The 21,273-nt window shown below is 49.8% G+C and overlaps 2 protein-coding genes across 2 annotated transcripts in view; both read right to left on the reverse strand.

The window, feature by feature from the left end:
• CEPT1 (choline/ethanolamine phosphotransferase 1) overlaps positions 1-4,304 on the reverse strand; it is a 78,870-nt gene extending 74,566 nt beyond the window's left edge. Inside the window, exon 1 of the mRNA XM_073319812.1 lies at positions 3,997-4,304. The gene's annotated coding sequence lies outside the window, so the exon portion shown is untranslated. The remainder of the gene's footprint in view (positions 1-3,996) is intronic.
• Positions 4,305-7,409: 3,105 nt separating this feature from the next.
• LOC140901493 (uncharacterized) lies at positions 7,410-14,966 on the reverse strand. Its single transcript, XM_073320419.1, has 3 exons — positions 14,059-14,966; positions 13,193-13,471; positions 7,410-7,423 (listed from the first exon to the last, which is right to left on the reverse strand). The coding sequence occupies exons 1-3, from the start codon at positions 14,639-14,641 to the stop codon at positions 7,410-7,412; spliced, it is 876 nt and encodes a 291-aa protein (XP_073176520.1). The 5' UTR covers positions 14,642-14,966.
• Between the last annotated feature and the right edge of the window lie 6,307 nt (positions 14,967-21,273).

Consider the following 21,273-nt stretch of genomic DNA (forward strand, 5'->3'; position numbering starts at 1 on the left):
CCTTGTGCTGACATCAGAGTAGCTTTTCCTAGCACTACAAAGGCAAGGAGGACAGACCTGCTTGTGAGTAGGCTCTCAAGGAAGCGCCAGCGGGGGCTCTCTCCTTTCCCCCACCCCTGTATCTTGTATCCCTCTTTCTTCATGCTTCACTTCCTCACTCCCCCTTCCCTTTACTCCATCCCACTGTTTTATTTCCACCACTCACCCACCCCCTCGCCACACCTCAATATCTGGAATTCTCCTTCCCTCTCACCCCAACCCTACTGTCTGGCTTCTACTTCGTGCCCTCCCCACCCCATTTCCCAAGATTTGGCTTTGTCAAACATGGCAGCTTGGGGAAGTGACACTGGTCAATAGCCAGACTGCCTGGGCTGGTCAGTTCTGCAGCCACACACGGAGTTAATCAAGAATAGTTCATCTGGAATAACTCCCCACGTAGACAAGCCCTTACACGATGCTCAGTGTTGACACAATACCCAAATCCCTGTGCTCCATTAGTTCCTCGTCCACATGACCATGGCAAACAAACACTCACTTCATCAGCCTGACCTTCCATCTGAAAGCCCAATGGACACCAGCCACCCCTGCATTGTTACTGAGGGAGTCATCTTCCACACTTAGAGGTTAAAAAAAGAAGTAGATCCTAATGTGTTTTATGAAACACTCGCATTGTGTCGGCACGTAGGGTGTGATCCACAACAGTACTTAAGCGTTACCACAAGCTGCAAAACCCTGTAGGCCCCTAAATTCACTCAGCACCTAAGCGTTTGCAGTAAAAGTTTCCTAGGCACTTACGCTTCTGCTCTGAGCATGCACACAGCTGCCTCACTCTAGGCACCTGGACACTGGTCTCCTGCCTACGTCCCAGCGTGAGTCACAAACCAGGAAAGACACACACCCCCCGAAGTCTCATGTGGGGCCCATTCTGATAAGTAGGCTGAGAGGCTGCCTACAAGATGGAGCCCCTCAGACAAATTCACAGTAAACATCTGGTGGAAGGAACAGCTCATGGTAGGCAAAATGTAGGCACAAGTCCTATCCAGGGCTCTGGTCCAGTTTGGAAAGTCCATTCTCTCAAAGCCCGCAATTATTTCACCAACATCTGAAATGCCCACCACCTTCAAGTTCACCACAGTCCTGATTGCCTCAAGCCTCTGCCACAACCACCCCCACCCGCAGTTGTTTTTCCCTCCCCCCATGAAGAGGAGTCATGCAAGTGGATTCCTCATGTCAGCTGAGTTTGCAGCGCAGATCACAAGGAAGGAGGGGGCTAAACCATCTAACAAGAAGGGATTGTATCTCTGCTGCTTGGTCTCTGAGGGCAAGGTTTACTAGGCTGTAATGGAAGTCCTCACCTCTTGAGTGCCTCCTAGCAGCTGAGTATGGTACTGCAATCATTTTCCTGCTCTTGGTGCCCTCTGTCTGTTGCTGACCTCTCTAGGTGGGTCTTCAGTGGCTAAACCCTCTGGCCAACTCACCCCGGCAGGACAGACCTCTTCCCGGGTAGCAAAGAGTTCACCAAACTGTCTGCCCTCATCATGGTTATTAGCCCCATCTCTGGGCCCTTTAAATCACATTCCTCGGGTTTCTAAAGGGGCATCGTCCCCTTTTAGGGACTTTGGTCACTTTGCCAGTGGGGGAACTTGGACCCACCCCTACTCTGGGTTCCAGCTCAAGGACCCTATAGACAGCTGCTTCCATCAGCTAGTTGCTGCTGCATTCCCTGGACCTCTTCCCACCTGGGCCCTTTATCTTCGCCTGTTATTTTAGGGTGACAGCTCTCAAGTCCGCTCACTCCCAGGTCCAGTAAAGGCAGCCAGTTGAGTGCCCCTTCCTCACCCTTCTGGTCCCAGGCAGGAAGTGACCTGCTAAAGACCTGCCACAACTTTTATCTGAGCCTGTTGGGCTCTCATTGGCTGCTTCCATGGGGCCTCTCTAGGCCAGCCTCGAGGACCCACTTTCACTGCTCCTTCCTGGGGCACGGCGTAGTAGGACCACAGGGCCCCCAGCAGGGGGCCCCCGAAGGGTCAGGTACACACTGTCACATAGACATAAGCGAGAAGTCCCCATATGTTTAACCTGGGTTAGCCCTAAAGGACATAGAAAGCTTGCTTATAAAAGAAGCTTCTATTACTTTTTGAAACTTAAGATTCTAACTCATTTGTGTATCCGTGTTTACCTGCTTTAACCTTGTAACTAATTCCTTTCCTTTTCCTACTTAATAAATCTTTAGATAGTTTAACGTAGGATTTGCTACAGGTGGTATCTTTGGTTTAAGATCGAAGGCAGTGTGTTTCAAAGTCTGGGTTAATTAAAAAGCATGTAAGGCACTGGGTCACCTTGCTCAGCACCCAGGGACCCTGGAGGCTCTGGTCAGCACGGCCGACCAGGACGTTAAAAGTCCCCTTGACGGTGCTGCCCAGCTAAGGCAGGCTAGTGCCTACCTGTTCCGACACCGCACTGCGCCCCAGAAGCATCCAGCAGCAGGTCCAGCTCCTAGGCAGGGAGGGGGGGCATGCGCTGCCCCCACCTCGAACACCAGCACCACACTCCCATTGACCGGGAACCAGCAAATGGGAGCTGGAGGGGAGGTGCCTGCAAGTGAGAGCCATGCGGAGCCGCTTGCGCGCCTCCACCTAGGAGCTGGACCTGCTGCTGGCTGCTTCCGGAGCACAGCGCCATCTGCGGTGCCAGGACAAGCGGGAAGCCTGCCTCTGCACCACCGCTGCATCGCTGACCGGGAGCCACCAGAGCTAAGTCCGCACCCCAACCCCATTCACCAATCCCCTGCCCTATTCCTGAGCCCCCCCAAACCCAGAACCCCTTCCTGCCCCCCAAGCCCCTTAACCCTGGCCCCACCCCAGAGGCTGCACCCCCAGCCCAGAGCCCTGACCCCCTCCTGCACCTCAAACCCCTGCCCCATCCCTGAGCCCCCCCAAACCCAGAACCCCTCCTGCACCCCAACCCCCTGCCCCAGCCCACAGCCCCCCTCCCACATCCTGAACCCCTCATCCCCAGCTCTGTTGAGTCGTGGGCATCAACAATTTTCTTCGACTGGGTCCCCAGAAAAAAAGTTTGAAAACCACTGCTCTAAGGTGTAATTGACCTAGGGTAAGTGACTGGTTCTTGGGAGTGGGAGTAGCCTGAATATTGCCATGATTCTTGGTGTAAGGGACCATCTATCACACTTGTAGGCTCATCTGGTGGTGAGATAGTCCAAGGGGACTGTCTGTGACTCTGTGGTCAGCCTGTTATGGTGTCTGAGGAGTTTACACTTAAGAATTGATTGGTGAAACCTAAGCATAGAACACACAGCCAGTGTGGGGTTTGTGCCCTGCTTCCCAATAGTCTGCCCTGAGGTTGGTACAGACAGTCTTGAGTCACCGTAGGCAACTTTCCAGGAATAATTACGGTGACACTGCACCCCCATATTCTTAACAGTGATATTATTGTGACGGGTTGGATCACAGAAACCCCCTGGGAGCTGACAACTGATGTGCAAAGATTACTTCTGCCCCTGCTTTCCTGCCTTGTCAGCTTGGGACTTCAGTGCCCTGCCTGGTTTGAGCCAGATCCACTAGCCTGCTGCAAACCCAGACCCAGGTCTGAACCACATCCCCTAACAGTTGTAGGCTTAATTGAAAGCAGCTTGGGAACTGTTCCTGTCTTTAACACTCAGATGCTCAACTCCCAGTGGGTTCCAAACCCCAAATAAATCCGTGTTACCCTGTATAAAGCTTATACAAGGTAAACTCATAAATTGTTCGCCCTCTCTAACACTGATAGAGAGATATGGACAGCTGTCCCCCCTCCCCCCCGAGGTATTAATACATACTCTGGGTTAATTAATAAATAAAAAGTAATTACAGAAAGTAGGATTTAAGTGGTTCCAAGTAGTAACAGACAGAACAAAGTGAATTACCAAGCAAAATAAACTAGAACACGCAAATCTATGTCTAATACAGTAAGAAAACTGAATGCAGATAAAAACCTCACCCTCAGAGGAATTCCAGTAAGCTTCCTTTCACAGACTAGTCTCCTTCCAGACTGGGTCCAGCAATCACTCACACCCCCTGTAGTTACTGTCCTTTGCTCCAGTTCCTTTCAGGTATCCTTGGAGGTGGAGAGGCTCTCTCTTTAGCCAGCTGAAGACAAAATGGAGGGGTCTCCCAGGGGTTTAAATAGACTTTCTCTTGTGGGTGGATACCCCCTCCTCTCTCCTGTGCAAAGTCCAGCTCCAAGATGGAGTTTTGGAGTCACATGGGCAAGTCACATGTCCATGCATGACTCAGTTTTTACAGGCAGCAGCCATTGTCAATATGCTACCTTGAAGGTCCTCATGTATACTTCTTACGTGGATTGGAGCCTTCCAAGATCCATTGTGCGTTACGTGCTCCTTGACTGGGCACTTAACTTGCAAATTCCTTTCTAAAGAAGCTGACCAAATGCCTTACTAAAGTTATTTAAAATCAAACAAGTATACATCCAATATTCATAACTTCAAATACAATAATGACACATGCATACAAATGGGATGAATAGATTCCGTAGATCATAACCTTTACAGAGATAAGTTACATGGCATATGTAGCATGAAACGTATTTCAGTTGTGTCATATACACATTCATAAGCATATTTCCATAAAGCCTTAAGGGGGCACCATCACAATTATTATGATAGGAGTATGCATAGTTATGATGCATTTTGTACAAGACAAGTCATGTGAAGTATCATTGAAAAAGTTATGATTTGCCGAATATGGTTATCCTATTTGTATGCCTGTATCATTTTTGTATCTGAAGTTATAACTATTGACTAGGGATCTGTATTTCAAATGAGCTTACTCTGGAAAACACCCACAGCCAGCCTTTCAGGTACAACAATGAAGACGCCAGACGGGGCTGATGACCCATCAGCAAAGACAATGGACTGTGGAATAGCTAAACTTTCCTGTGGGCGTTTTGGCCAGCCTGTAAGCAATGGCTGCTATAACACTGCAAGGGCATGTGACCAGACCACATGCTTCTGGACTTCATCATGGGATGTCAGTATTTTTCTACAAACCAGTCTGGGAAACAAGTTTTGAAACAAAGGGTTCCCGCCATATGCTAAAGCTATATAAGGCAGGAAGTGACATCTTCTGTTGTTCTTCACTCCCCACACAAGAAGACTCCTGGAAACACCTGGAGGAACAAAGGCTGAACTGGGGAAAGTGCTGGATCCAGGCTTTCGATATTTCTAGCCAGTGTATGGAGACCTGAGAAACCCAAGCTGTAAAGCTAATGCAGCTTGTGCCTTAAGAATCTACAAGTCTGCCTGTACCATCAGTTCGGGTGAGAATCTACTATGCATATCCAATCTATCTGGTATATTAAGCTTAGGTTACGTTTTTGTTTATTTGCTAGGTAATCTGCGTTGATCTGTTTGCTATCACTTAAAATCCATCTTTTGTAGTTAATACATTTATGTTTTAATCTAAAGCAGTGAGTCTGGAGTGAAATGCATGGGAATCTTAGCTCACAGAGGCTGCTGCATTTCCTGTCCACATTGAGGGGGAGGCGAACTGGATAATAAATTCATACTAGTTGGGTTTGGACCAGGGCAAGACGGTACAGCTCTGGGGTCCTAGGCTGGAAAGCTGGGGGTTATTTTGGCTGTAGCCTCTCTATTGTCAGTTCACATGCAGCAGCTGGTCAGAGACCCTGCATGTAACTGCAGCTGGTTGTGTCCCTACCGGTGCGTATGCTGGTGGAAGTGTAATTCAGAGATTTACCGGGAGCATGTCTGCAGCTTGACACAGCAGCACAGTGTGAGAGGGAGCCCAGGCTGGTGGGTCAGAGGGCTCAGCAGTACCCCAGTTCCAGGTGGCACCCCGGAGGGAACCCGTCACAATTACAAACAGTCCTTGGGCTTCCCCAGTTATGATCCCCAAAAAGGATGGGATCATAAAATTTTGTGTTGATTATAGAACACTTAACACTGTCACAGTTCCTGATGCATACCCTACATCCGCAACTGATGACATGTTAGACACTTTAAGAAGGGCAAAGTTCCTAAGCATCCTAGATTTAACAAGTGGATATTGCCAAATCCTCTTAGCCCTGGTATTCACTACAAGTTTAGGTCGAATTTAGCAGCGTTAGATTGGTTTAGCCCTGCACCCATCCACACTATGAAGCCATTTTTTCCAACTTTAAGGGCTCTTAAAACCAGTTTCTGTACTCCTCCCCGACGAGTGGATTAGTGCTGAAATTGACCTCGCTGAGTCAAATTTGTGGTAGTGTGGACACAATTCGACGGTATTGGCCTCCGGGAGCTATCCCAGAGTGCTCCATTATGACTGCTCTGGACAGCACTCTCAACTCAGATGCACTGGCCAGGTAGACAGGAAAAGCAAGCGAACTTTTGAATTTCATTTCCTGTTTGGCCAGTGTGGTGAGCTCATCACCAGAGGTGACCATGCAGAGCTTTTCAGCACAGGTGACCATGGAGTCCCAGAATGGCAAAACAGCTCCAGCATGGACTGAATGGGAGGTACTGGATCTGATCGCTGTATGGGGAGACGAATCCATGCTATCAGAACTCCATTTGAAAAGACAAAATGCCAAAATATTTGAAAAAGTCTCCAGGGGCAAGAAGGACAGAGGCTATCACAGGGACCTGCAGCAGTGCCGAGTGAAACTTAAGGAGCTTAGGCAAGTCTACCAAAATACCCAAGAAGCAAATGCCCGCTTGGGGTCAGAGCCCCAGACATGCCGCTTCTATGATGAGCTGCATGGAATTCTAGGGGGTGCCCCTACCACAGCCCCACCCCTGTACATGGACTTCTGCAAGGGGGGAGTCTCACACAACAGGGATGAGGATTTTGGGGATGATGAAGATGAGGAGGAGGGGGAGGTTGAAGATAGCGCACACCAGGCAAACAGAGAAACTGTTCTCCCTGACAGCCCGGAAGTGTTTATAACCTTGGATCCAATACCCTCCCAACCCAGGCTCCCGGACCTTGAAGGCAGAGAAGGCAGCTCTGGTGAGTGTACCTTTGTAAATATAATACACGGTTTAAAAGCAAGCGTGTTTAATGATTAATTTGCTCTGAAGACTTGGGATGCATTCGTGGCCAGAACAGCTACTAGAAAAGTCTGTTAACGTGTCTGGGGATGGAACGGAAATCCTCCAGGGACATCTCCATGAAGCTCTCCTGGAGGTACTCCCAAAGCCTTTGCAAAGGTTTCTGGGGAGGGCAGCTTTATTCCGTGCTCCATGGTAGGACACTTTATTACGGCAGGCCAGCAGCACGTAGTCTGGAATCATTGAATAACAAAGCATGGCAGTGTATGGTCCTGGTGTTTGCTGGCATTCAAGCAACATCCGTTCTTTATCTCACTGTGTTATCCTCAGGAGAGTGATATCATTCATAGTCACCTGATTGAAATAAGGGAATTATATTAAGGGGACATTCAGAGGTGGCCGTTACTGCTGGGCTGTTTGCCTGTGGCTGAACAGAAATCATCCCCACTGTTACCCACCCGGTGGGGGGAGGGGTGAAGCGATCATCCCAGAGAATTGTGTGTGTGTGTGGCGGGGGGGGGGGGGGGGGAGAATTAGTGCTGCACGTCAACCCAAAAACAGCAGCCCCTCCTTTTAAAGGGCCAACCCATTCTAAAGGGCCAACCCAACAGCTGCTTGGTATGTGAAATGAGGGTGCTGCTGTTTGAAACCATTACCACATGTTAGGAAGGTTAAAGAAGCCAAAAGACTGTGGCTTACCATGGCTCCCTGCAAGCCAAATTCTGTTGCCCACCTGCGTGTGTGATCTCCCACACCATACAGGCAGGCCCTCGATATAAGAGGTAAAATGCGACGTTGTAAAGAAACCACACGTGCTATGTAATGTTAACAGCTTGGTTCACCATGAAAGAGTCTACCCATTGTTCTCTAAAATGTCTCTTTTTAAAGACTAATCTCCCTTTTTTCCCTCCTGCAGCTGCAAATGTTTCAATGCCCGCCCCCCCCGATCATCTCCATCCTAGAGGCTATCAAAGATTAGAAATGAAAAAAAAACGCACTCGCAATTAAATGTTCTCTGAGCTCATGCAGGCCTCCCACACTGAAAGAGCCCAGCACAATGCGTTGAGGGAGACAATGTCAGAGTTCAAGAAAGCACAAAATGAATGCGAGGACAGGAGGGATGAGCGAGAGGAGAGGTGGCATCAGCATGATAGAGGAGGCAGGATGCAATGTTGAGGCTACTGGAGGATCAAACCGATATGCTCCAGTATATGGTTGAGGTGCAGGAAAGGCAGCAGGAGCATAGACCGCCACTGCAGCCCCTCTGTAACCAACCGCCCTGCTCCCCAAGTTCCGTAGCCTCCTCACCCAGACTCCCAAGAACACAGTGGGGGGCCTCCGGGCACTCTACCACTCCACCCCTGAGGACTGCCCAAGCAGCAGAAAGCTGGCATTCATGAAGTTTTGAAGTATAGTGTGGCCTTGTCCTTCCTTCCTCCCCTCATCCACCACTCCACCCAGTGCTTCCGTCCTCCCTCACCCCTCTCAGGCTACCTTCCCCGTTATTCCCCCATTTGTGTGACGAATTAATAAAGAATGCATGAATTTGAAACAACAGTGACTTTATTGCCTCTGCAAGCAGTGATCAAAGGGGAGCGGGAAGGGCGGTTGGCTTACAGGGAAGTAGAGTGAACCAAGGAGGCGAGTTTTCATCAAGGAGAAACAAACAGAGCGTTCACACCGGCAGCCTGGCCAGTCATGAAACTGGTTTTCAAAGTTTCTCTGATGTGCAGCGTGCCCTGCTGTGCTCTTCTAGCTGCCCTGGTGTCTGGCACATAATCAGTGGCCAGGCGATTTGCCTCAACCTCCCACCCCGCCATAAACATCTCCACCTTACTCTCACAGATATTGTGGGGCACAAAGCAAGCAGCAATAACAATGTAAATATTGGTTTTGCTGAGGTCTAACCGAGTCAGTAAACTGCCCCAGCGCGCTTTTAAACGTCCAAATGCACATTCTACCACCATTCTGCACTTGCTCAATCTATAGTTGAACAGCTCCTGACTACTGTCCAGGGTGCCAGTGTATGGCTTCATGAGCCATGGCATTAAGGGGTAGGCTGGGTCCCCAAGGATAACTATAGGCATTTCAGCATCCCCAATGGTTATTTTCTGGTCTGGAAAGTATCATAGGGTATGTCTACACTACGAAATTAGGTCGAATTTATAGAAGTCGGTTTTTTAGAAATCGCTTTTATATATTCGAGTGTGTGTGTCCCCACAGAAAATGCTCTAAGTGCATTAAGTGCATTAACTCGGCGGAGCGCTTCCACAGTACCGAGGCAAGCGTCGACTTCCGGAGCGTTGCACTGTGGGTAGCTATCCCACAGTTCCCGCAGTCTCCGCTGCCCATTGGAATTCTGGGTTGATATCCCAATGCCTGATGGGGCTAAAACATTGTCGCGGGTGGTTCTGGGTACATATCGTCAGGCCCCCGTTCCCTCCCTCCCCCCGTGAAAGCAAGGGCAGACAATCATTTCGCGCCTTTTTTCCTGAGTTACCTGTGCAGACGCCATACCACGGCAAGCATGGAGCCCGCTCAGGTAACCGTCACCCTGTGTCTCCTGGGTGCTGGCAGACGCGGTACGGCATTGCTACACAGTAGCAGCAACCCCTTGCCTTGTGGCAGCAGATGGTACAGTACGACTGGTAGCCGTCATCGTCATGTCTGAGGTGCTCCTGGTCGCCTCTGTGAGGTCGATCAGGAGCGCCTGGGCAGACATGGGCGCAGGGACTAAATTTTGAGTGACTTGAGCAGGTCATTCTCTTTAGTCCTGCAGTCAGTCCTATTGAACCGTCTTATGGTGAGCGGGCAGGCGATACGGACTGCTAGCAGTCGTACTGTACCATCTTCTGCCGAGCAGCCATGAGATGTGGATGGCATGCAGTCCTTCTGCACCGTCTGCTGCCAGCCAAAGATGTAAAAGATAGGTGGAGTGGATCAAAACAAGAAATAGACCAGATTTGCTTCCCCCCCTCCCCTGTCTAGGGGACTCATTCTTCTAGATCACACTGCAGTCACTTACAGAGAAGGTGCAGCGAGGTAAATCTAGCCATGTATCAATCAGAGGCCAGGCTAACCTTCTTGTTCCAATAATGACAATAACTTAGGTGCACCATTTCTTATTGGAACCCTCCGTGAAGTCCTGCCTGAAATACTCCTTGATGTAAAGCCACCCCCTTTGTTGATTTTAGCTCCCTGAAGCCAACCCTGTAAGCGCCCCTCCCAGCGTCAGAGCAATGGCAAACAATCGGGCATCTGAGAGTGCTGTCCAGAGCACTCACAATGGAGCACTCTGATGGGGCTAAAACATTGTCGCGGGTGGTTCTGGGTACGTGTCATCAGGCCCCCGTTCCCTCCCTCCCTCCGTGAAAGCAAGGGCAGACAATCGTTTCGCGCCTTTTTTCATGAGTTACCTGTGCAGACACCATACCACGGCAAGCATGGAGCCAGCTCAGGTAACCGTCACCCTATGTCTCCTGGGTGCTGGCAGACGCGGTACGGCTTTGCTGCACAGTAGCAGCAACCCATTGCCTTCTGGCAGCAGACGGTGCAATATGACTGGTAGTCGTCCTCGTCATGTCCGAGGTGCTCCTGGCCACGTCGGCTGGGAGCGCCTGGGCAGACATGGGCGCAGGGACTAAATTTGGAGTGACTTGACCAGGTCATTCTCTTTAGTCCTGCAGTCCTATTGAACCGTCTTATGGTGAGCGGGCAGGCGATACGGACTGCTAGCAGTCGTACTGTACCATCTTCTGCCAGGCAGGCAAGAGATGAGGATTGCTAGCAGTCGTATTGTACCATCTTATGCCAGGCAGGCAAGAGATGAAGATGGCTAGCAGTCGTACTGTACCATCTTCTGCCAAGCAGCCATGAGATGTGGATGGCATGCAGTCCTTCTGCACCGTCTGCTGCCAGCCAAAGATGTAAAAGATAGATGGAGTGGGTCAGAACAAGAAATAGACCAGATTTGTTTTGTACTCATTTTCCTCCTCCCCTGTCTAGATCACACTGCAGTCACTCACAGAGAAGGTGCAGCGAGGTAAATCTAGCCATGTATCAATCAGAGGCCAGGCTAACCTCCTTGTTCCAATAACAACGATAACTTAGGTGCACCATTTCTTATTGGAACCCTTCGTGCAGTCCTGCCTGAAATACTCCTTGATGTACAGGCACACCCTTTGTTGATTTTAGCTCCCTGAAGCCAACCCTGTAAGCCGTATCGTCAGTCGCCCCTCCCTCCGTCAGAGCAACGGCAGACAATCGTTCCGCGCCTTTTTTCTGTGCGGACGCCATACCAAGGCAAGCATGGAGGCCGCTGAGCTCATTTTGGCAATTAGGAGCACATCAACCACCACACGCATTATCCAGCAGTATATGCAGCACCAGAACATGGCAACGCGATACCGGGCGAGGAGGCGACGTCAGCGCGGTCCCGTGAGTGATCAGGACATGGACACAGATTTCTCTGAAAGCATGGGCCCTGCCAATGCATGCATCATGGTGCTAATGGGGCAGGTTCATGCTGTGGAACGCCGATTCTGGGCTCGGGAAACAAGCACAGACTGGTGGGACCGCATAGTGTTGCAGGTCTGGGACGATTCCCAGTGGCTGCGAAACTTTCGCATGCGTAAGGGCACTTTCATGGAACTTTGTGACTTGCTTTCCCCTGCCCTGAGGCGCATGAATACCAGGATGAGAGCAGCCCTCACAGTTGAGAAGCGAGTGGCGATAGCCCTGTGGAAGCTTGCAACGCCAGACAGCTACCGGTCAGTTGGGAATCAATTTGGAGTGGGCAAATCTACTGTGGGGGCTGCTGTTATGCAAGTAGCTCACGCAATCAAAGATCTGCTGATATCAAGGGTAGTGACCCTGGGAAATGTGCAGGTCATAGTGGATGGCTTTGCTGCAATGGGATTCCCTAACTGTGGTGGGGCTATAGACGGAACCCATATCCCTATCTTGGCACCGGAGCACCAAGCCGCCGAGTACATAAACCGCAAGGGTTACTTTTCGATAGTGCTGCAAGCTCTGGTGGATCACAAGGGACGTTTCACCAACATCAACGTGGGATGGCCGGGAAAGGTGCATGACGCTCGCATCTTCAGGAACTCTGGTCTGTTTCAAAAGCTGCAGGAAGGGACTTTATTCCCAGACCAGAAAATAACTGTTGGGGATGTTGAAATGCCTATATGTATCCTTGGGGACCCAGCCTACCCCTTAATGCCATGGCTCATGAAGCCGTACACAGGCAGCCTGGACAGTAGTCAGGAGCTGTTCAACTACAGGCTGAGCAAGTGCAGAATGGTGGTAGAATGTGCATTTGGACGTTTAAAGGCGCGCTGGCGCAGTTTACTGACTCGCTTAGACCTCAGCGAAACCAATATTCCCACTGTTATTACTGCTTGCTGTGTGCTCCACAATATCTGTGAGAGTAAGGGGGAGACGTTTATGGCGGGGTGGGAGGCTGAGGCAAATCGCCTAGCTGCTGGTTACGCGCAGCCAGACACCAGGGCGGTTAGAAGAGCACAGGAGGGCGCGGTACGCATCAGAGAAGCTTTGAAAACCAGTTTCATGACTGGCCAGGCTACGGTGTGAAAGTTCTGTTTGTTTCTCCTTGATGAAACCCCCCGCCCCTTGGTTCACTCTACTTCCCTGTAAGCTAACCACCCTCCCCTCCTCCCTTTAATCACCGCTTGCAGAGACAATAAAGTCATTGCTGCTTCACAGTCATGCATTCGTTATTCATTCATCACACAAATAGGGAGATGACTACCAAGGTATCCCAGGAGGGGTGGTGGAGGAGGGAAGGAAAATGCCACACAGCACTTTAAGCACAGCACTTTAAAAGTTTACAACTTTAAAATTTATTGAATGACAGCCTTCTTTTTTTTGGGCAATCCTCTGTGGTGGAGTGGCTGGTTGGCCGGAGGCCCCCCCACCGCGTTCTTGGGCGTCTGGGTGTGGAGGCTATGGAACTTGGGGAGGAGGGCGGTTGGTTACAGAGGGGCAGCAGTGGCAGTCTGTGCTCCAGCTGCCTTTGCTGCAGCTCAACCATACACTGGAGCATTCTGGTTTGGTCCTGCAGCAGCCTCAGCATTGAATCCTGCCTCCTCTCATCACGCTGCCGCCACATTTGAGCTTCAGCTCTGTCTTCAGCCCGCCACTTACTCTCTTCAGCCCGCCACTTACTCTCTTCAGCCCGCCACCTCTCCTCCCGGTCATTTTGTGCTTTCCTGCACTCTGACATTATTTGCCTCCACGCATTCGTCTGTGCTCTGTCAGTGTGGGAGGACAGCATGAGCTCGGAGAACATTTCATCGCGAGTGCGTTTTTTTTTCTTTCTAAGCTTCACTAGCCTCTGGGAAGGAGAAGATCCTGTGATCATTGAAACACATGCAGCTGGTGGAGAAAAAAAAAGGGACAGCGGTATTTAAAAAGACACATTTTATAAAACAGTCACTACACTCTTTCAGGGTAAACCTTGCTGTTAACATTACATACGTAGCACATGTGCTTTCGTTACAAGGTCGCATTTTGCCTCCTCCCACCGCGTGACTACCCCCTCAACCTTCCCCCCTCCCTGTGGCTAACAGCGGGGAACATTTCTGTTCAGCCACAGGCAAACAGCCCAGCAGGAACGGGCACCTCTGAGTGTCCCTGAAGAAAAGCACTCTATTTCAACCAGGTGACCATGAATTATATCTCACTTTCCTGAGGATAACACAGAGAGATAAAGAACGGATTTTGGTTGAATGCCAGCAAACATACACTGCAATGCTTTGTTCTACAGTGATTCCTTAGTACGTGTTACTGGCCTGGAGTGGTAAAGTGTCCTACCATGAAGGACAAAATAAGGCTGCCCTCCCCAGAAACCTTTTGCAAAGGCTTTAGGACTACATCTAGGAGAACCGCAAATGCCAGGGCAAAGTAATCCTTTCACATGCTTGCTTTTAAACCATGTATAGCATTTTAAAAGGTACACTCACCAGAGGTCCCTTCTCCGCCTGCTGGGTCCAGGAGGCAGCCTTGGGTGGGTTCGGGGGGTACTGGCTCCAGGTCTAGGGTGAGAAACAGTTCCTGGCTGTCGGGAAAACCGGTTTCTCCGCTTGCTTGCTGTGAGCTATCTACAACCTCCTCCTCATCATCATCTTCTTCGTCCCCAAAACCTGCTTCCGTATTGCCTCCATCTCCATTGAAGGAGTCAAACAACACGGCTGGGGTAGTGGTGGCTGAACCCCCTAAAATGGCATGCAGCTCATCATAGAAGCGGCATGTTTGGGGCTCTGACCCAGAGCGGCTGTTCGCCTCTCTGGTTTTCTGGTAGGCTTGCCTCAGCTCCTTCAGTTTCACGCGGCACTGCTTCGGGTCCCTGTTATGGCCTCTGTCCTTCATGCCCTGGGAGATTTTCACAAAGGTTTTGGCATTTCGAAAACTGGAACGGAGTTCTGATAGCACGGATTCCTCTCCCCAAACAGCGATCAGATCCCGTACCTCCCGTTCGGTCCATGCGGGAGCTCTTTTGCGATTCTGGGACTCCATCATGGTCACCTGTGCTGATGAGCTCTGCATGGTCACCTGCAGCTTGCCACGCTGGCCAAACAGGAAATGAGATTCAAAAGTTTGCGGTTCTTTTCCTGTCTACCTGGCCAGTGCATCTGAGTTGAGAGTGCTGTCCAGAGCGGTCAGAATGGAGCACTCTGGGATAGCTCCCGGAGGCCAATACCATCGAATTGTGTCCACAGTACCCCAAATTCGAGCCGGGAATGTCGATTTAAGCGCTAATCCACTTGTCAGGGGTGGAGTAAGGAAATCGATTTTAAGAGCCCTTTAAGTCGAAATAAAGGGCTTCACTGTGTGGACGGGTGCAGGTTTAAATCGATTTAACGTTGCTAAATTCGACCTAAAGTCCTAGTGTAGACCAGGGCTTAGAATCACAGAATATCAGGGTTGGAAGGGACCTCAGGAGGTCATCTAGTCCAACCCCCTGCTCAAAGCAGGACCAAGCCCCAACTAAATCATCTCAGCCAGGGCTTTGTCAAGCCTGACCTTAAAAACTTCTAAGGAAGGAGATGCCACCACCTCCCTAGGTAACGCATTCCAGCGTTTCACCACCCTCCTAGTGAAAAAGTTTTTCCTAATACCCTACCTAACCATCCCCCACTGCAACTTGAGACCATTACTCCTTGTTCTGTCATCTGGTACCACTGAGAACAGTCTAGAGCCATCCTCTTTGGAACCCCCTTTCAGGTAGTTGAAAGCAGCTATCAAATCCCCCCCTCATTCTTCTCTTCTGCAGACTAAACAATCCCAGTTCCCTCAGCCTCTTCTCATAACTCATGTGTTCCAGTCCCCTAATCATTTTTGTTGCCCTCCGCTGGACGCTTTCCAATTTTTCCACATCCTTCTTGTAGTGTGGGGCCCAAAACTGGACACAGTACTCCAGATGAGGCCTCACCAATGTCGAATAGAGGGGGACGATCACGTCCCTCGATCTGCTCGCTATGCCCCTACTTATACATTCCAATATGCCATTGGCCTTCTTGGCAACAAGGGCACACTGCTGACTCATATCCAGCTTCTCATCCACTGTAACCTCTAGGTCCTTTTCTGCAGAACTGCTGCCTAGCCATTCGGTCCCTAGTCTGTAGCGGTGCATGGGATTCTTCCGTCCTAAGTGCAGGACTCTGCACTTGTCCTTGTTGAATCTCATCAGATTTCTTTTGGCCCAATCCTTCAATTTGTCTAGGGCCCTCTGTATCCTATCCCTACCCTCCAGTGTATCTACCACTCCTCCCAGTTTAGTGTCATCCGCAAACTTGCTGAGGGTGCAATCCACACCATCCTCCAGATCATTAATGAAGACATTGAACAAAACCGGCCCCAGGACTGACCCTTGGGGCACTCCACTAGATACCGGCTGCCAACTAGACATGGAGCCATTGATCACTACCCGTTGAGCCTGACAATGTAGCCAACTTTCTACCCACCTTGTAGTGCATCCATCCAGCCCATACTTCTTTAACTTGCTGACAAGAATACTGTGGGAGACCGTGTCAAAAGCTTTGCTAAAGTCAAGGAATAACACGTCCACTACTTTCCATTCATCCACAGAACCAGTTATCTCATCATAGAAGGCAATTAGATTAGTCAGGCATGACTTGCCCTTAGTGAATCCATGCTGACTGTTCCTGATCACTTTCCTCTCCTCTAAGTGCTTCAGAATAGATTCCTTGAGGACCTGCTCCATGATTTTTCCGGGGACTGAGGTGAGGCTGACCAGCCTGTAGTTCCAGGATCATCCTTCTTCCCTTTTTTAAAGATGGGCACTACATTAGCCTTTTTCCAGTCATCTGGGACCTCCTGCAATCGCCATGAGTTTTCAAAGATAATGGCCAATGGCTCTGCAATCACATCCACCAATTCCTTTAGCACTCTCGGCCCCATGGACTTGTGTACGTCCAGTTTTTCTAAATAGTCCCGAACCACTTCTTTCTCCACAGAGGGCTGGTCGCCTCCTCCCCATGCTGTGTTGCCCAGTGCAGTAGTCTGGGAGCTGACCTTGTTCATGAAGACAGAGGCAAAAAAAGCATTGAATACATTAGCTTTTCCACATCCTCTGTCACTAGGTTGCCTCCCTCATTCAGTAAGGGTCCCACACTTTTCCTGACCTTCTTCTTATTGCCAACATACCTGAAGAAACCCTTCTTGTTACTCTTAACATCCCTCGTTAGCTGCAACTCCAGGTGTGATTTAGCCTTCCTGATTCCAGGGTAGTACAGGGTACTGTTTCCCTACATGACAGCACGCAGTGCCTCTCATGGTCAGGACACTGAAATTCACCAGGATATGGATCTCAAGCACTCATGTGCCAGGGATCCAAAACGTAACTGTTCACACTGCCATAGGCCAGATTGTACCCGCCTCCGCCATGTCCCTTTAATGAGAGCGCTCACTGCAGGGAAGTTGGCACCTCTCATCCAAAGAGCCCTGAGTGGAAACAGGGGACAGAGAAGAAGAAGGAAGCACCTCTTCCAAAGACTCATGCTGGCAAAGTAAGATCAGCAGCATTTCCCAGAAGCTGCTCCGGCTCTGTGGATAAGTAGAGCATCAAAGTCACCTCTTTGAATGTTCACTGCCATTATCACCCTTGGGAAGTCTCCTTCTGTCTCCAAGCCAAATAGGGCAGCCAAATTCCTTCTTTTAACACTTGTGAGTCCAGGCCAATAAGCTCTTGCTCATTACACCTTCCTCTGGCCACCACTGGTTAGAAAAAGCCAGTCTTGTAGGATGGGCCAGGCAATGTACCTGGAAGACATCAGCCATAAAGGAACTTTACCTTTCCAACAGATCCTGGAGAAATTCTACACTTGCAAACCATTCTGTTTTCTGTTTGTAATGCTGCAAATCCCCTGTATTGACAAAATGTCTGGGAGAAGCATGGAGAAGCAGCAACTTGAAGCCCAGACACAGAAAAATCCCTGAGTCAGATTCTCTGCTTTCCCGGTGTGCAGCCGGCAGTGGGTTGGTTCAAGGAGCTGGTTACAATTCCCTGATTTTCACACTGCCCACTCACTGGACTGCCATCTGGTCATGGCCATAGCAAAGCATGCTCTGTCTCCTCCTCCTCCACTCCCCACTGCCTTCAGTGGAGGGGGGGGGGCGGGGCGGCTGCAAGGTGTTGTAGGAGCCAGCTGGAGATTCCACCACCCGAGGACAATCCCCAGCAAGGGGGATGTGGCCAGTCTCTGTTCCCTTGTGTCACCTGAATGGAGCACCATAGAGAACCTGCCCCTGTGAGAGCAAATGAATAGGAGTATCTGGCGTCTCTGCTAAAGCCAGATGGCAAATGGAATGGAGATGGAGAAATGTATCTCTGCTGGCTGGACACTAACCCAACATGACCTCCCTGGAAAGGAGAAACTCCCCAGAGTGCAGTTTCCAACATTCTAGGCACTGCAACTATGACTTAGACGCAAACTGAGACTTGCCCCTCTGTCTTGATTATAACAATGGTTCTGTTTTTAAAAGACAGACACATTTCCCCTCCTATCCCACCACTCACTGGCCCAATGATCCCCAAACCACTCATCCTCCCGACAGCCAGATCCAGCCTGCCCAGGCTTCCCACCAGACGATCCTTAAATGAACAATCCCTCCAGCCCGGGATCCCAGCAGTAATTCCCTGCCGTACAGACTGTCCCAGCCACTACCACTGCTCCCAGGCCTCAAGCAATCAGGAGAGAGCTGCACAAGCCCATACCCCTGGCTTCTATTCCAGAGGGAGGTGCTGAGACTAGAGGGGAGGTTTTCTCACATTCAGTGCATTGATGGGGTTTCCCCTCCAGCAGACACTGATCCCTCTGCATTTCCTGGAACAACTTTCACTGTGAGTAGATCTTCCCCCTCTTTTCCAGGTGGCTTTTCCAGTGCCTGTTTTCCACAGCTAGACCCCAGGGAAACCTTCCCTTTGGATCTTCCTGCTCAATCCAACATGGTCTGATTCCCGCAGGCCCCCTATGGCCAGGATTCTCTTCCTTGCTTTCACTCACCATCCCACCTTCTGCTGTAACAGGAAGAGACTTCAGCCATAATGAATCCCCTATGCTGGGGGGAAAGGTAGTCTGGAAAGAGGAACAACAAAGGGCCTCTTCTTAGCGGGTTATAAGGCTTTCTACCCAGAATCCCTATCACCAGAGGAGGACCCTCTAGGTTTCAGAATCCCCATCTGAATGTTCACAGAAAAGGTGAGTCAGAGGAGAGTATCCGTCCAGAAATCAGTCAGTATTGGGGGAAGCCAGGAGTGACGTCCGCCATGAGCACATGGGAATTGCCGGTTGCCGCACCAGACAAGAGACCCCTTCCTCCTTGTGTGCCTATCCCATGCACATGCCGCCATGAGAATCCTCCACCCACACACGTTTCCCGTGGGAGAAGTCCACCCTCCCATTATTGCTCACATGGGCTCACCCAAGCACATTCCCCTCAGACATTGTTCTCACACTTTTCCATGAACACCCTGCAGGAGACAGCCCTACCTGCTTTCCCCTTGTGAGACAAGGGGATCCACATGCATGGTTTTCCCCTCCCAGAGAAACTATTCCTCCCCTGAAACATCCACTGTGCTGTGCCTTCCCCATGAGGCACCTACACTTCTTACACACTCCCCCACACGAGACACTGAGTCTCAAAGGCATTGCCCCTTAAGATTCACCTGCTCCATCTGGGCCTCTCACACATCTATCCCCACACCACACAATCCATTGTGCCAGGGTGCCCCTGAGGTGCCCACCTCTGTATGCATGCTCCCCCCATGCCATGCCTGGCCCGACTTACCTGCGTCAGTACACAAAACCCTTCCCATAATGCATACCCTTCCATGAGATACACGCTCCAATGCCCATTCTCCCTTGAGATGTCTGCTCCCACACACTCACTCCACCCATGGTGGCTCATGCAACACTCGTCCCCAAATGTAAACTTTCCCTATAATAAATGTACCCTCCTATGCATACTCTGTTGTTGACCTGCTTCCCCTACCCAGGCTTACCCTATGGGATGTCTGCCCTGTATACACACTCTCCCATTAGATATCTGCCCCTATATGCACTCCTGTATGAATGTTCCCCATGGAACAACCACTCCTGTATGTACTTTGCATTCTACAAACTCTCTCTCCCTACACAGGCTTTCTTCCATGCTAACAAAGTCTGGGAACATATTCTATATTGATGCTCTTTGGGGGCAGAGGCTGTCTTTTTTTATTCTGTGCTTGTACAGTACCTAGCACAATTGGGTCCTGCTCCATGACTGGGGCTCCCAGGAGCTATGGCAATACAAATAATATACAATTCTCAAAGAAGATTCAAGCAACACATCGGTGGTAAACGGATGTCATGAAATACGTAAGGTGGTGTATGTTAGTTGTTTGCTTTAACCTATAAATGTTGGGGTACTTCACCTTAGTTCTTTGTTCGGCCGAGGGGGCAGCAGAAAGTCCCGCCGCGAACTGAGCTGTTCCTTGCCACAGGACACTCATGTGTTAGCACATCTGTAACCACGGAGCCAGGGTGGTAGGACTGTGTTTTGACGCCAATAAACCTTGCCGAGTGCCTTTGTCACTGAACCGTGTCCGTGGTCCTTCTTTATGAGAAACAGCGAGGCCCGCTGAATGTGCAGGCTGCCTTATCTGCTCCAAGAACCGAAGCACTGGACGGCCTGAATGGCATTACTAAGGCAACGACATTCCAGCCTCAGTACTTCACCACACAGGGTAATACTCCCGAGGCCTGCTGAACCAGCTATCTGTACAGAGCTGGACAGTACGTTAAAAGAACACAGACAAGCCAAATGCCAACACCGGCTATTTGTAAGTAGAAAGTGCTTGCTGAGCAGAGAGCACATCTAAAAATCAATACAATCACCCAGTATCTTTGCTTTGAGAGAAATCATCATTAAATATATTATTTGTTGCTATTTCCTTCTCTACCTGCTTAACTGTGGCAGGATCATGCACAGCTTTCAAACAATGGCAATTTCTTAAATATTTGGAAGTTGGGTAACAAGATGATCAAAAATGGCCCGTTCTGGCTTTAGATTACAACTCTTACAGTCTATTAACATTTTAAGTAAAATTTTTTATAAGATCCTTAGTCCCACTGAAAATCAATGAGATGCAGATGCCTTTACTCTAAGTCTTGACGACCTTCCTGTTTTAATGTTATGACATAATCTTGCTTTCCGGAATCTTATCTCGTTTGGTTTTTTTCAGTCTCCACTGTAATGGTTGCAAAGAAATCACTGACAACCTGACTAGAAAGAAACTGATGTAGCGATGTCTGGCTGAGTTTGCAGAGAGATCAAAACAATTGCTCTGGGTAGGGCGTACCATTCTATTCACCCCTCAGCAAGGGATTGGGGTTTAACTCTGAGGTCCAAATATGTTAATTTGTCAACTCAGGTAACGGCTGATCAGAGTATCTAAAAATGCAGCAGGATAAACACATGGACTGTCTATGGTGAGCAGCCTCTCATTTAGGTGCCCCAAACAGGTGATACTTGTGAAGTTACCCACACTTTCCCCAGTCTAACCTGTGGAGCCAAAAGGGAGGAGGAGTGAAAAAGAGAACAACAGAACCCCTCCCAAGAGGGAGTGAATTTCAGAGCCCAGCATTGAATCTGGACCCCAAGAAGGGAAAGCCAAT

The sequence above is a fragment of the Lepidochelys kempii genome, chromosome 21 (genome assembly GCF_965140265.1).
Source record: "Lepidochelys kempii isolate rLepKem1 chromosome 21, rLepKem1.hap2, whole genome shotgun sequence".
In the NCBI taxonomy this organism is placed as follows: Eukaryota; Metazoa; Chordata; order Testudines; family Cheloniidae; genus Lepidochelys; species Lepidochelys kempii.